Source organism: Python bivittatus, unplaced genomic scaffold (assembly GCF_059951505.1).
Source record: "Python bivittatus isolate LINGU-HERP-01145 unplaced genomic scaffold, Pbiv_v1 ctg000020_np1212, whole genome shotgun sequence".
In the NCBI taxonomy this organism is placed as follows: Eukaryota; Metazoa; Chordata; class Lepidosauria; order Squamata; family Pythonidae; genus Python; species Python bivittatus.
In genome coordinates, this window is record NW_028277030.1 from 57,753,662 (window position 1) to 57,770,056 (window position 16,395).

Sequence of the window (16,395 nt, forward strand, 5' to 3'; positions counted from 1 at the left end):
GTGCCTCAATGTTCTCCCACACTGAGTTCTCCTGGAATCCTTCAGTTCATTAAATCATTTGCATGCTTTCTCAGAATCTATAGGAGTGGGCAGCTATACTGACTTTAAAATAACAATAATATTCTAATCCAATTGGGCATTATTCACTTGCCCCTTTATTTAAGGAAAACCACCTATCTGCCACAACCATTTACCAGCTCCGCAAGGGGTACTACAGTTTCCCAGTCGAAAACCATGTTTTGGGAGCTGTGGAAAGTTACCTCATGTTGGATAATCATGCCAGAAACAAAATGCGGAAAACTGAATTCTTTTCTTCATGAAAACACTGGTTGTGTGCTTTTGTCAGACAACCACAAGCTGCTGCTTAGGACGATAGCTGGCATAGCAGGTTTGGCTTCAGAGAACCAGAAAATGAAAGGGAATTCAAAATAAGATCAAACTGAAAGTCTTACATATCAATAGAGAAATCTGTGTATGTTTAAAATATACTATAATGCCATTAACCTTTGAATTATTATGTACATTGTACTGTACAAAAATGATCTATAAATCAAGAGGTAGCAAGCTGCCATTCCTTGGAATGTAGGAAGTTAAAAGTGAGTGATTTCTACTTATTCATACTTAGTTTCTGCTGTGGTGCTGGACTTGAACAATGTTTGCAATAACTTCAATAATGAAGTATCTAACACTGGAGAATATCAAGGAAGGAAAACCACAATTACATTTTGCTTTTGTGGGTAAGGGAAATTGGTCGTCGATGAAGAGATGACATTGTCTTTACATTTGGCATTTCAGCTTCATTTCTGGATATATTCCTTCCCCCACACTAAGTCATTTGAGCAAGATAACTCTGTATAATCAGCTGTTCTGACATTGATCAAATTAAGCAGACTGGCAAGCAGGTGCCCACACCAAGTCAGAAACTGCAGACATTCAACTATCCTTGTTGCTGATGTCCAGTGTGCTGTATTACATCAGGTAGCAATGGGCAAAGTGTGGCCACAACCACAAATCAAGAGTGCACTAAATCTAAAAGTAGAAACACGCTTTGGTCATATGTGAAGTTCTTTTAAAAGTTCAACAAACTCTGTCTTTGAATTCATTGAAACATTTCCATTCTTCTGTTCGATAACCGCTATGGACCTGGGAAACAAAGTATTTTTGAAATATAGCTCTGGATACCTTTACTCTTTAGAATATATCACTCAGTATTATGAAGTGATGGAGAGCTCTTATTCTGCAGGTTAAGGATTAATTTTTTCCATATAAAGCATGACCTCATTTCAGTATCTTGCTAATGCTGTGGAACCACAGCACTTACTAAATTTATGATAAATAAAATCTGCTTTGAGTTCCCTGCAGTTGTACAATTTTCATATTTTCCTACATCATGATTGCAATTTGTTGTGGCTGAATGCAGTAAGAAAAAGACTATACTCATTGAGTGGATTCCCACTTTGCATGAGCTACAGTATACTTAAGCATGGTTTATTAAATAGTCAATATTGAATAAACCACAATTGGCTAGGCCTGCCCAACATGCTCAATATAAACTGTTGTTTGCAAAATATTTGGGTTCATACCAAATAATGAACCAAAACTAAGGAAGCACAATCTGAGTTAGCATGTAGTGCAAACAAGGCAACCAGTTTCCTGAGCCCCAAGGAGCCAAACTAGAAAGTATGATTGGTCAGGTATGTTTCCAAGATGCTATACATAAACAGAAACATAAGACTCTAGTGCCCGCTTGTCTACAGAAAACAAAACATTGTTATGTTATCTCTGATCTTCTGAGAAATGACAAGAACATAACAATATTTTCCTTAAAGAGACTAGCGATTTATTTTCCCTACCAAGGAAACTCATCTTTAGTCAAGAACCATTCATGATTTTTATAACACTCTAAAACCAAAGGCCCTCCTACAAAGTTGTCTTTTAACTCTTGTATCTCTTGATGACAATCTATTTACAGTTATGCCATCTGCTTAAACAACCAACACTTGATTGGGAGAAGCATTCATTTATGAGAGACTTTCAGACTTGAAAGATTCTGTTAATGTAACCTTACAATAAAGTGTTAATACTCATGGTTGTGCTTCTTGCCTGGACTACCTTGAAGGGCTAACATCAATCTTGCAAGTACTCCTACCATCCGTTACTTTTACTCTCCCAAAAACTAGGGAGGGTCTCTTCTAAGATGCTTTCTCCACCCCTCCTCCTTCAGACTCAAATTTCATTTATCAGACCATTGTCTAGGCTGCAGCTCTTTCTCCTGTCTCCCAAGGTCATTTCCACATACCATTACAGGTACATTACATTCTGCAGATTGGGCACTTCTGATGCAATCAAGTTCTTCACAGATTACCTTGAAATTAATTAATGTATTTAGCCTTGAGTAATTCCAAATGTACTAAAAAGCAAAAAGCTGACTGTTTGACATCTTCCACAATACCAGGAAATTCTTGAACTGATTGCAAGTAGGGCAGCCACCTCTCTGATCAAGAACAAGTCTCACTAATTGTCTAGTTCTTAAGGAATCTAAAACAACCCTGTATGAATAAGTACAGCTATTGGAAAAATTTGTTTCCACTATTTTCAGTTAGAGAATTGACTTGACCATTTTCCTCAATCATTCATACAAACATACATGAGAAAGCATCACAAAGGTAATTTGTCCACCTGAAGATACTCATGTTATGTTGATAAAAAGAACTGTCTGAATGGAAAGAAATGACCTTGGGAGACAGGAGAAAGAGCTGCACCCTAGACAATGGTCTGATAAATGTCATTGAGCTAGTATTTTTTTTTAAATTACAGAATAAGAATTACATTTTCTTATAATGGAACTTTTCTGTTTTTTTAATAACAGCCTTTAATTATGGTGTATTATTTTAAATCACAGCTGCTGCTAACACATAACCAGCCTTGGCTAATTTTGAAAAAGGTGACCATTGGACCTACTAATACTTGCAGGGGAGACTGCTAGATTCACTGGACCAAAGGCTCCATCAGCCCCAGCCAACATGTGGAAGAGTGGACTATAGTATACTAATTGAGACAATTGACAGTATGATTCAGTGGATAAAGTAATCATCAAGCCACAATTAGGAACCATAAAAATGGAAATGCAGAGCAAATGAAAAATGAAGGGCAACAATCTGTACCCATGATTGCCATGATTTTCACTCTAAAATCAAGAGTTAGGGCAGGATGTGCAGTGTTTTAAAAGCTAACAATTACACTAAAAAAAAAAAAAGGAACTGAGACTGTAGAAGGTTTGGCAGTGATATATCAGCATCTATGGGGATAAGGATGACATTTTTGGTCTGTCCCCCTATTTGAATATATCTTTAAAAAAAAAAAGAATCACCATTAATCAGATTAATTAAGTTTACCAGAAGCTTACAGTACTTGTTTCCAGCCAAAAACTGCACATCATTTTGCAGTTTCTGTCTGAATTTCAGCAGCAGAATCTTGGGGGTTCCAGGGGCAAAAACAGTCCATTAGTTGTTCCTTCCTGGCTTTGACTGCGGAACTGATGTCACCCTACATTATTTCTGAGCTCCAGACTGCTTGAGGCCGGTGCTGCAAGTTCCCATTCATATTCTAAAGCAGTGTTTCTCAACCTCAGCCACTTTAAGGTGTGAACTTCAACTCCCAGAATTCCCCAGCCAGCATGTTAGCTGGAGAATTCTGGGAGTTGAAGTCAGCACACCTTAAAGTGGCTGAGGTTGAGAAATGCTGTTCTAAAGTGTGGTTATTAAAATGTGATTAAGAATGTTTTAATTATTATTATTTTTTCTTTTAATACATTTTTATATTACGTTTTTGTATTAGTCAATCTGTTTTATATAATCTTTAATAACCTTATGAAAAATATGTCTTAATTATGCCTATTTGTCTGTTAGTGTAAACTGCATATACTGGAGGAAAATGCCCATGAACTGGTAATTTGAATTCTAGGAATAAATAATAATGAAAATTGGACCGTGCATGCATGTTCATGCTGCTCATAAATGTAAGAGTGAAAGGCATTATGCTCATTTTGAATTAAGCAACTGATTCATGCTGATACGTCTTTAATGAAAAGAGACTATTAGCTGCACAAGGAATAAGCCAACTCAGCAACTCCCCCTGTAACCTCACATGCCACCTTCCATAAGACTATGAAGCTGGCAACAGATTTGGGCATTTATGAATAGTTGCAGGAAGGAGGAAGAATCACCAACAGATCTCCCTCCTGGTTCTACTGATCATGAAGGTTTCTATCAGCAGAGGAATATCAGAGAGTTACAAGCCAATGTTCTTATTGTGGACTCTGTATCAGCAGAACAGATGATTTCTTCTCTGTTCTGCACGTGTAGGTGCAAGTAGAGAATGTTTGAGCAAACCACATGTGCACAAAGCTAGACATCACTCTGTGTTTAAGAATCACACACAAGCATTTCCAAAATACAGGAAAAAGTACATTGTTCTTTCAGTTATCTGAAGTATTGTGGGTGTGCAAATCAGGTTGATGTCTGAACAGAATACTTAAGTAATACTTCAACACCATGAAGTCATTTTAGCATCATGGTTCAGTTTCAGTTGTGACTAAACTATTATTTTAATATTTTATACACAGGTTAAATACTTAAAAAGCAAACAATTCTGAGAAGGAAATGGCAAACTTTATTTCAAGAAAACTTTATACATTTTATAATAGCTAATGGCCTCAAAAAAAATCTTATTTAGAAGATGATACAAGGTAAGAATTCAGTATACATTCATATTACCAAACATTACTTCTCTTATTTACTAGTGGAACAAAGGGGGCAATTGCAACTATTGGTAAGTCTCCATTATAGTCAACAAGTATATCTAGTAGCAAGACTTTCAGCTGCTTCTGAAAAGTTCTGGAACAAGTATTGGCCAAAAGTATGAAGGAATCTCTAATACTTCCAAATAGAATTTTAAATCACTAATTATAAAAATAAATCCCAAACTCCAATAAGCCTAGAGGCACAGGACACAAATTAAAAAAAAAGTCCTTTTGTGGCATCAAAATTTAAGAACAAATTTGATCTTGGGAGGCTTTTTTAATGTTGATTCTGTATGAGAATATTATTTGATCTATCCGCCTTGTTTTATGTTAGATGCCCAGAACTAATGTGCTAAAGTTGTCCCAAGCTGGCAGAAGGGTACGGCTGGACGCAGAAGGACTCCTGCACTTGACTCTCACTGGAGCTTGGGCTCATCTGAAAAGTTATTAGTGCTGTCTACCCCATTACTTCTTTGGGAGTTGAGAAAATCCAACCCTTGAAACTCCCAAAAATCTCTTACAAACTATTTAGAAGGAATCATATTTTTCAAACTGTTTTGCTGCATATGAAACCCCTTAACTGAAACCAATACATTTCGGGAATTTAAAAAAAAAGTTTATACGGTCCAGTAAATTAGGGTCTCTACTCAGTGCCATGTGACTGGACATCTGGTCATACAATAGGACTTCCCCTCCTCCTCCTCCCTACATTCATCCTGACTGATACCAAATCTAGTTCTTTGGCTCGCCAAAGCAGGCAGTGGGCTGCACAGGAAACTGCTGGAGAAAAAGGAAAAAACCTTCCCTCTGTGGTGCTATTCTGCTGAAAGAGAACCCAATCCTCCTACCATCTAGCAGCTGAGCATATCCAGTGTCATAGTACATATAAATTATGCAAGAAACTTACCAGTATTACTTTGAACTAAGGCATACTAATGCCAGTAAGATTACTAATGCTAGTAATGTGTTTAGGATCACTAATGTAATTTGTAGAATACAAAATATGTGGTTGTTTAAAAATTCAGTTGCCAAGTATAAAATTTGAAAGAAACTCTGTATATGAAATCCCAGAGAAAGGAGTTCAGCATGCCATCTTTTTCTAAAGAGATACTGCATATTCATTTTAATAGAATATTCATCTAATTTTCTAAAATAAACCAGATTTTAATTTTAAAGGCAAGTCATTGCAACTTTGGAAAATACCCCTTTTTATTGATTAATAAGAAATACAAAGTGGCACATATTTCCACTTATTCCTCATGCTCTCCACTTCATATTTATCATTAGAGAAATAGAAGACTTGCAGTAGCCTTCATGTGTCACATTCAAAGTTAATGACAACAGTGGAGAAAAAATGGCTAATGCAAAAATCGGCCAGCTCAACTGCTCTTATCACATGAAGGATCCTTCTTCCTGTTCAGCTTGCAGGGGCAAAGATTTCTGGTCAGGTCATCCTCACCAAGCCTGATTGTACTTAGCTGTACATTTTGCTGTCCCCATCAAAGGCTGATCCTCAGACAAACATGATGACACTTTAATCTGCAGATAGTGGAATAACACTGATGTGTAGAAAGTTATCAGGGTAACTCATATGTTCACTTAGCCACTGTATTGGTGTCTCCAACATTGGTTCTATTCCATGAATCACCACTTGAGTCTTCTTTTCACCATCTAATTCACAGGGGGGGGGGAGAGAGAGAGAAGCTGCTAATCAAACATTTGTCAGATTTAAAAAGAAACAACACCTATGCTAGAAGCATACACTACTCAGTTTCATGGTGAAATTCTACAGAATCCTTGCTTTGTCGTTACTGATTATTATCTTGCTACTGTTCAAATGATTTTTTAAAGATACTTGGAAAGTTCTATTAAATGAAGTTTCATAACACTATCAAGAAGCTGCTGTTATTTTTTTTAAACCACTGTAGTCTTAATACACTAACTTGTCTCTTATTAAGCACATGGAAGCGAAATATAATAGTCTTAAAAACAGGGCTTCAAAATGAAGCCTACCAAATTTCCAAATGAAAGTTGCAAGGATAATTTAAATTTAAATAAAAACAGTTAATTTTTATTAACGTGTTTAGCAAAAGAGCAGAATTTACCACAGTGCTTGGGGTCTTTCAAAAATGGAATTTGTATACGTCTGCTTTCTGGGGATGATTTTTTAAAAATGTTTTCAAAATGATATGGGGGAATGAAAGTGTCTTTGTTAATTGGGGTGAAGCTGTAAACAGACTCTGAGTAATCTGTACACCTACATACATATTGTAGAGGTGCTCCTGAGTAAATAAAGTGTACAGTTTCAGGATGATAATTGGAGACAGTTTATGGGAAAGATTAACAATTTTGGGCACTTTCATCAAAAGTCTGAAATGCAATTTTATTAAACACTTCTGTGTGGCAGAAATAGCTACTCAAACCTTAATAGTATTATTAACATGACTGACGGGCAAACAAGAGTGTCCCCATTATTTCAGGAGACCCTCTAAAGCCTTGAAAAGAGTTTGGAGAAGGAATATTGATATTTAAAGACCTCACATGTAGACATTTAAAGGACAATACCTCCCCTCCGTCAAAATATCAAAGCCAAGATTCTAGAGGTGCAAGAAGATAGCTGAAAGCCTATACCTCACAAAACTGCTCGGGCTTTTCCAAAACAGTTATTCAGTGGTGATTCTCCTCCTCCCCTTATTTATAAAATTCTTTAAAAAGGAGATATTCCTGGCCCCACTTTTATAAATTTTTAAAGAGTTATAAAGGGATAAATGTTAAATGCGGGTCTCAGAAAAGAAAGAGACGTATAAGATCTGATAGGTAATGAAGGATTGTAACAGTGAGAATGAGATAAATTTATTTTTGATTTATTAACTATGGCAAGGTCTCTGACTGTGTAGATCATGCCAGAACATATTCTTTATTAGGGCTGAGCAGTACACCAGAAAACAGGATTATTCTTCTAAGGAAACTTTACATGAACAAGAAGCTAGTATAAGAACTGAATTTGGGGAAACAGAATAGTTCACAATAAGAAATGAGAGTGAGATAAGTATGTATATTTTCCTCATATTTGTTTAACTTATAAAGCAATTATATTATCAGAATGGCGGACTGAATCAAAATTGGAGGTCAAAACACCAACAATTAGAAATAAGCAAACGATACCACTTCTAAAGAAAACTTAGAAGAGCTCATTATGAAAGTAAAAATGGAAAGTGAAAAATCTGGGTTAATATTAAATATTAAGAAGACTAAGACAATGCCAACCAGCAAGCTTAGTGAACTCGCAGTTAATAGCAATGAAGCAAAAATTGCAGATAATTTTATTTTCTTGGGCTCAAGAACAGATGAACATGGACAGTGTGCTGGAGATGTAAACAAGAGATTAATTCTAGAAGGAAAGCAAAGACAAATTTAGACAAGATCATGGGGGATAAGGATATTTGTATAACAAAGATCAGAATAGTCAAGGCCATTTTTTTCTCAAGATAACATATGCTTGTAAAAGCTGACACTGACAAACAACAAGAGAAATAAGATAGGTGCCCTCAAATTATGGATTTGGAGATGGTTGCTAAGAGTACCATGGACTGATTCAGCCTGGATAATAAAGACTGCTCCCATAAAGTGATGATCAGGAAGCAGTAACTCACATATTCTGGGCATATGCAGCAAGTAGACAATCAACAAGGAAAAAATGACTATGTTCGGCAAGGCTAAGAGAAGCAGAAGGGGTAAGGCAATATAAAGTGGATGGATGGGATCAAGGAAATCCCTGAATGTCCCCAGAAAAGCTACAGATGATCTCTGGGGATATGTCCAGATAGTCAGTATTGTTCCATACAGCAGTGAGGAGTTAGGCCTGATTTAATGATATTTAACTAACTGAAAAGCTATTAAAACTTTATTTTAATCTGCTTCCAATGAATGTGCTGTTGTTTTAAGAGTTGTTTTGTTTCTTTTTTGGCATCTCTTAATTGCTCTAATAAGCAGTGCCATGTTTTTAACTTCTGTATTTTTAACTGTTACAGTGAGTTAGAGGAAGAGGGTAACTCTGCCCTGAATAAATGCTGGAAATGCATATTCAGCATAACACCATCTATAAATATTAAAACGTTTAGCCACTCTCAAATGTTCTCCTACTTGAAAAACACATTGAGGAAAGGGTGTGTTCATTCCAATGGCAATAACTTGTCAAGCCAACTCATCTTTTCCTCAACACATTTTTATGTCCTATGACAAAATATTAAAGCAGAATCCAAGTACATTATACAATAAAGTCACTTTATGCTATTGTATTAGAAACACCTTACTTTCATTAACTAAGCAAGAGCTTATTATTTTCCAAATGTTCACACTCATAATGTGTGCAACAATCCTGATTAAGATTTTTAACAATGCATTAAAGAGACTAGACTGCTAGTGGTAATAACTGATATTTGAACTAATTTTAAGCATAAATTCTTAACCTTATTAAGTATCCTATACTAGATCTAGGTAATTCAAGAAACTCACATAAATAAAAGTAATGCACAATGAAATGTATATATATTTGTACACCAAAACAGGGAGATGCGTAATTGCTGGAAAGTTTGATTACAGTTCTCCTTTATAATCCAGCCTTCCAATATTCTAGCCAATTTCTTACTACACACTCCTATTTTTAATTATTTCAGCTGGCAGCTAGATGAAGAGCCATTTAGATATTTTCAAAAGTTTGCAATCTGTTCAAACACATCTTTCTTTTCCGTGGATTACTAAAAAATCCACCTACTTGAACCTACTCTGTGAAGAGCCTCTGTCTGTCCAGCATATAACATGCTAAAAGAAGTCTGTCTTGGCCATGTTGGTGACAGTCAGTGGGGTCAGGTCACAGCGGGTTAACTGAGTCAGGATATGGCCAGCCAGAGAGAATACATCAAACACTGACTTTAAAAGGGCAATTAATCTTAGGCAAAAACACTTCCTGGGGAATGAGATCTCAATCTTAAGAACACACTATATGATGTAGCAGTAAAAATGTGCATATACCAGCCTTGATAGCTTTTATCCTATGATCACAAACAGAAGGAAAGCATTATTCATACTAATAATACAAACCCAAATAGTTCTCCCCATGCTTGCACTCAACTGACACCAAGTGATACCAAGCCTCATACCACCCAAAGCTAATTTTGGGTGGATGCCAATCATTACTGTAAAATGTAAGATACTTAATTGCTGAATAAAGGTAGACACAGTCAAACAGTTATGTTCAGAATATAAAGCAAAATAAATAAATAAAATAAAAAATAGCAGCAATACCGAAATGAAGAATACTTTGCTGCTGAGTTCATTTCATTTCAGGCTGAGGACCTTGACTCATGAGCACAGAAACCACAGGAAAAGCTCACCATAATTACTTTAAATCATGTCAGCCTGTGGCAAGGCATTTTCTTTTTCCTATTTACTACCCAAGCAATTCACAGGAAGTGTTCCATAGCCCTCTGGCAAGTGCAACATGACCAAACCCCATCCACTTTACAGTTCATAAGAAGAAAGAGTTTGGCCTTATAACCTATATTGTATTTTGGAGTTCTGCAAATCTCAGCAGTATGGAACAATTATAGGAAAGGACCTTTATGTTCCCCAGCAGTAACATTATGAGGAACCCTTGGGTTCTTGTTGGACATCTTAGAAAGTACAACAATGAAAGGAAAAATCAGGAGAAGACAAGAAGACAGTATTATTTAAAAGTTCCATGATGGATATCCACTATTGAAGCCTTCTCTTATCCAATAACATATAAAAAGGAACAAACAGTTAGATATACTGAGATATTGAATGAAAAGGGTGAACTTAAAACTATGCAAGCGTTGGAAGAACAAGGTATAAAAATGAATTGGTTTTCATATTTGCAAATACAATCTAGATTTGATAAAGATTTTAAAGCAGAAGGTATTTATGATAAGCTGACTGTTCTAGATAAAATTTTGATGGGTACTGATGAAAAGGTGATTAAAAAACTTTATGGACATTTACTAGAATTTAAAATGGAGGAAGAACAGGTCAAAGAAACAATGATTGCATGGGGGAAAAATTTTGGATATGGAATTGATTTAGAGAAGTGGCAAAAACTATGGTCTCAAAACTATAAAATGACAATGTCAACTGCATATAAAGAAAACTTGTATAAGATGTTTTACAGGTGGCATTTACCCCCAGCGAGGATCGCGAGAATGTGTAAGAACAAGTCCGATAAATGTTGGAAGTGTCATCAGATACCCGGCTCATATTACCATATGTGGCGGACATATTCCGAAGCCAAAAGATATTGGATTAAAATCCGCACATGGTTGGAAAAAATGACAAAACAACACATAGACTTTAAACCAGAGACATTTTTACTGGGAATTATACCGGAAACATACAGTAAAGAATTGAAATATCTGATTGTAAATGTTTTGACAGCGGCTAGAATTGTTTTTGCTAAGAATTGGAAGAATGAAAAAGTACCTATGCAGGAGGAAGTTATTAAGAAAATTATGGAATGTGCTGAGATGAGTAAATTGACATTTGAAATTAGAGAGCAAGAAGACAAACAATTTTATATGATACGGGATTTGTTTTATCAATGGTTGGACAAAAAGATACAGTAATGTAATAGATTAGGAAATTCTATAATAGAAACTCGATAAACTGATATAAATTACTATATATATATATATATAATCAATGGACAAAAATGATACAAATCTTATAATGAAAGCTGGTGTTATAGATAGACTAGTCACAAATGTTTAATAATTGATAACTGATAAATATATAAATATACGTTGGATAGATAACATGAGAATCTATATAAATGGTGAGTGAAGACTATGAAAGGATGGCACAAATGATTGGTAACTGGCTGACACACGGTTTAAGATGGAAGATGGTTTTTATGTTTTTTATGTTCTTGTTTGTTTATGTATGTTTGTGTTTGCTGTAAAAAATAAAAAACTTTAAAAAAAAAACAATGAAAGGAAAAATCTGTCCCCCACATCAAGCTCCAAGCTAGAAGAGAGAACTGGAATATAGAATGACTTAATGATAGCTAAGGGAACTATGGTTGCCAGCTAAAGTTTGTTAACTCTTAAAGAATTATCTGTAATTTACAAGAAACAAAGTATCCCAGCAGCTTTTACCACATACAGAACCAATGCCATATACTCAAAAGAATGGTAGACTAAATGATGGGAGTACACATCAATGTAAAAAATAATTGTGTGTTTAAAAAACAAGTCTGATACTGAATTTAATTTAACCTGGAAAACATTTATGGATTATAATTCTGCACACAGACTTGTACCACATCCAGAGTTTGGGTCTCTCCTAACATAAGCCTTTTTAAAATACTAGATTTTGCCTGACTTGTTATAATAATGTCAGGCTTTCTCAGATTAGATGGAAACTCCTATTGTTTGTTCTGACTGATGATTACATTGGCTGTCTCTGTTAATTACCAAATATTGATTTGATTTTAATAGTAATTTTAAAGTGATAAATTGATATAAACTGCCTTTGTACACAGCACTAATTAATGCTATTTCCAAAATCCTCATTCAGTTTTATATATCTTGTAAATCTGTTTTCTATTTATTTTCTTTCTTTTTTCTTGGTTGTGCTTCCATACATTTGTTAAATAAAATAAAATAAAATAATCCAGCTAATAGCAAAACTATCATACACTAATAGCAAGTCATCACACTTCATCCTTGAATCAGGTATACAAAATTATGCACAAGAGGTTGTGGATTGTATGACAAATTTTGAATTGTATTATAGGATATTAATCTGAAAATTAATTAATGCTATTTCAGGAATATACTTGGGTCTTAGGCATTCTTTGTATTCATAGACAACCACAAGCTACTGCTGTTTATTCCTCCTGTAATCCCCCAACACATGTACATACCATTTCAAAATGTCCCTGAAACTTTAGGAACATATTTTCAGGGGTACAAAGGAAAATCAGCGAAACACTCTTCTCCCCCCACCCATGTCAACAATGGCTGAAACATTCCATCTCTGAGTTCCACTTAAGAAAACTGTTGTACAGTTCATAAATGCAAAATAGTTTGAATCAACTGATTCTAGACAAAGTAAGGTACTAAAATATAAATAAAGTATTCTTTAGTTGTTGCTAGACTTCCTCCTGAACATGATTTGTTCCCTCATCCCTAGTCATCACAACAAAATTATGAAACCTGCAAATTAAGCAAACAATTTATTCTGATCTTACCAAACACAGAAAGCTCTATCCTTGCCCAATTAAAAACCCAAAATCCAATCTTATTGCTGCTGCTATTTACTGTCTATATTTCATTCTGTTTTGGCTTCACTTCAAAGGTTAAGATTAACACTGCAACAGACCAAGAGGTGGTTAAAAAAAAAACAACCCAAAAAATCTTTCCCAAGCCTCACTCTACAAGCAAGAAAACATATTCCATTATAACTTTTAGCAGAGTACCTTCAGGGTTAATTGCAGCAGGACAAACTTCTTTTAGGAGATCACCCAGTGTATGTAGCTGTCCATCTACGGCAACAGGACGGAATAGCTTCTGTATAAAAGGTCGCTCCGTTGTTGTCTAGCAATAAATTGTTAATGTTAGTAAAAACATAACTAGAATAGCTGCATATAATTATCTCACAGGAGCATGAGGGGTAAAATAAATAAAACATTTCACATAGCATATGCTTTCTTTTATTAAAATATACTATTTGAAATAATTTTTTAAATAAAAAATACTGCAAAATTGTATAATCAAAGTGCCTCTGCAGGTTAGGCACTTTGATTATAGTTATATAATTATATAGTTATGGTTAGGAAAACACCTCAAAACCTCACCTTCATGAAGTTTCCATATGATCTAGACATGCTAAGCCACACCATAATCTTTAATATCAATATCTACTGCAATTTCCAGACAATTGTTTGGTGATCAGATGGAAATTTTAAATATGAAATATGTTTCATTTAACAGTTGGGAGGGGGTGGAGGAAGAGAGATGGAGAAGACTGTAGTTTTAAGAAATTTTCCAACATTAACTTTATTCTGGTCCTGAGGTAATCTAGCAACGACATATCATACAATATTGAATTTGGCGACAGTTACCCATGCCTTAGTTGCATAATACTTAAAAATCAACAAACTTGATATGAGGATATCTTTGAAGAGCATCCAGAAGTTTTGATAATTGTAGAATATAGTAGCTATATTGCTGACTGGTTCATGATATAGGGATTGTATTATGCCTATGCTGAAAGATCTGCACCAGTTTGTTTGTTTTTTAATGCAATTTGAAGGTGCTCTTTTAACTTTTAAAGCCATAAGTGATATAAGGCCTGATTATCTATAGTGGGGTTTTTCAAACTGGGTTCTGAGGTCTCAAGTGGCCACAAGGGACTAAGGGAACAAAAAGTCATCTCCACAAAAGTTTGAAAGCTATTGATATAAGGGACCATCTATTTAGTATGAATACATCTGACTGACAGAAAAGACCTAAGATGGTTTGATTAAAAAAAAAAAGTTAGGGAAATGGTTGTGTGAAGCTTTGAATGAAAGGCAATTCAGTGAAATTATCCAAACACAAATGTGCAATACATTGATATGCCAAATCATACTAGATAATACTGAAGTGGTTCCAAGATTAGATTTTTAATACAAATTAATGATTTATATCAACTCAATTCTTCAAATCATGTAACAAATTTGAATTGAATCTTGGTTGATACATATCTCCAGTGGAAAGCCTCCCTTGGAGTTGTTACTAGCTTTTTACTCTTTTGTTGTATAACGAGTCAGGGCACTCGGCCACATCTTTGAGTTGCTTGACAATTATTTTAGGTATCAGATATGTATTATTTTTGACAGGAGGTCATTGTTTTTGTCCGATAGTACCTTAAGAGTCCTGAAAATGGAAAGCTGGAGCATCAAATAAAAAATAGCTTCACAAATTTAGTGTGAGAAGTGCGAGGGTTTTACTTGTTTTGAAGCCTCCTAACAAAAGAGCCTTGATCTATTTTGAAAGCTAATATCAAAGAGGCAAAGTTCAGTCTTCAGCCAGATACAGTAAATTAAAAACAAAACAAAACACCCTAATGTTATTTCAAAGTAACATGTACCATTACATAATAACTTCTTCCATAGGTAAGTTGACTAAATATTACAGTCTTCTTCCTAAGAACACTGGTTCTCTGGCTTTTAAACAATATGTATAAGCCAAACAATTTATACAGGATGTAATCATAACAGAAAAAAACATAAACCACAAATTATAATTCTTAAGAAATGAAAGCCAACAGACTTACTAGTCTTTACATCTACATAAAAGAATGGATTTCCTAATTGTATTTAAACCACAGCAAATTGCCTTACATGTTAAACCCACACAATAACCCTTATGATTTCCACATGTCATTTTAGCCATATAAAAACTGAAGTTCCTCTTACATTATTTCCTCAGTGTACCAAAATCTCAGATTATGAGCACTTATTGTGTTGCTTCTAAATAAATAAAATACCCAACAGCAACAACATTTCAACATTGTTGCCCTTTGGTTTAAGTTTGATTCCAAGCTTTTCAAACGAGCAAATGAGCAACTATCAAGTCCTTACAAAATGGGTCTACTTAATGCTATTTAAGATGAATTAAAGATGTATTAAGAGTGTATTCTTTATTTACAGAAAGGAAAACCCAACTTCCTTCTTGCCAGAACACGTCTCTGACCAAAAGACATGCCAGACACATCTTCCAAGAGTCAACTTAATGTTAGGCATACAAGTTAGCTTAGAGAATACACACACTTACTAGTTTGGGTACTTGGGGCAGACTAGGGATGATGATAGTGTACCACCTATTGCTCTGCCCAATAACTTTTTTTTATCTAAGCTGGAAGAGGTTAACTCAACATCCACTCCCACTCCCAGTGATCTGCATGGCCCCCATCTAGACTGCCTTTAAGCAATCTTAAGAACCTAGTTGTTTCCCCAGGTCTGGGGCTAGGTGGTCTGGGTGGGTCTTCCTTTAGTGGTGGAGGAAGTGTAGATATCTTGCATTTTTTATGGTTTCCCTTGATATGCCTATTTTATTTTATTCTGGGTATCATTTTATGTATTTGTGCTTTTAGTTTGTAAAGCCACCCATCATCATTTGGAAGTGGCTGGCACAGAAATGTGGCAAATAAAGTATGTATCTTGGAATTGGTACTGACTTCTGGAGTGTAGTTTTGAGGGATTTCAACATCCATGTCACAACTGCCTTAGTTGGGGCTGCTCAGGATTTCATGGCTACCATTAGAACCATAGATCTGTCTCAACGTGTCACTGGCCCAATACAGTCACACTCTGGATTTGGTTTGTTCCACTAAGCAGTATGATGGTAGTCTGAAAATGGAGAATTTAGATCTCTTCCCCTGTCATGATTACATCACTTCCTGTTAAGATTAAGGCTCACAGGAATTATTACTCTCTATAGGGATGGGGGAACCTATTAGAATGATCTGCCGCCAGAGACTCTGCGGGATTTTCCAATTAGTATGGTTGTTGTATCTTGATGATTTGGCTGCCC

The 16,395-nt window shown here is 35.2% G+C and overlaps 1 protein-coding gene across 2 annotated transcripts in view; it reads right to left on the reverse strand.

The window, feature by feature from the left end:
* Nucleotides 1-4,629: 4,629 nt before the first annotated feature.
* Nucleotides 4,630-16,395, reverse strand: part of ATG5 (autophagy related 5) — a 43,910-nt gene continuing 32,144 nt past the window's right edge. For both annotated transcript variants that reach the window (XM_025164896.2, XM_007425422.4), the window contains exons 7-8: nt 13,296-13,413; nt 4,630-6,472 (exon numbers count right to left, since the gene is read on the reverse strand). In XM_025164896.2, the coding sequence (XP_025020664.1) occupies nt 6,336-6,472; nt 13,296-13,413 (255 nt within the window). In that variant the 3' untranslated portion in view covers nt 4,630-6,335. The remainder of the gene's footprint in view (nt 6,473-13,295; nt 13,414-16,395) is intronic.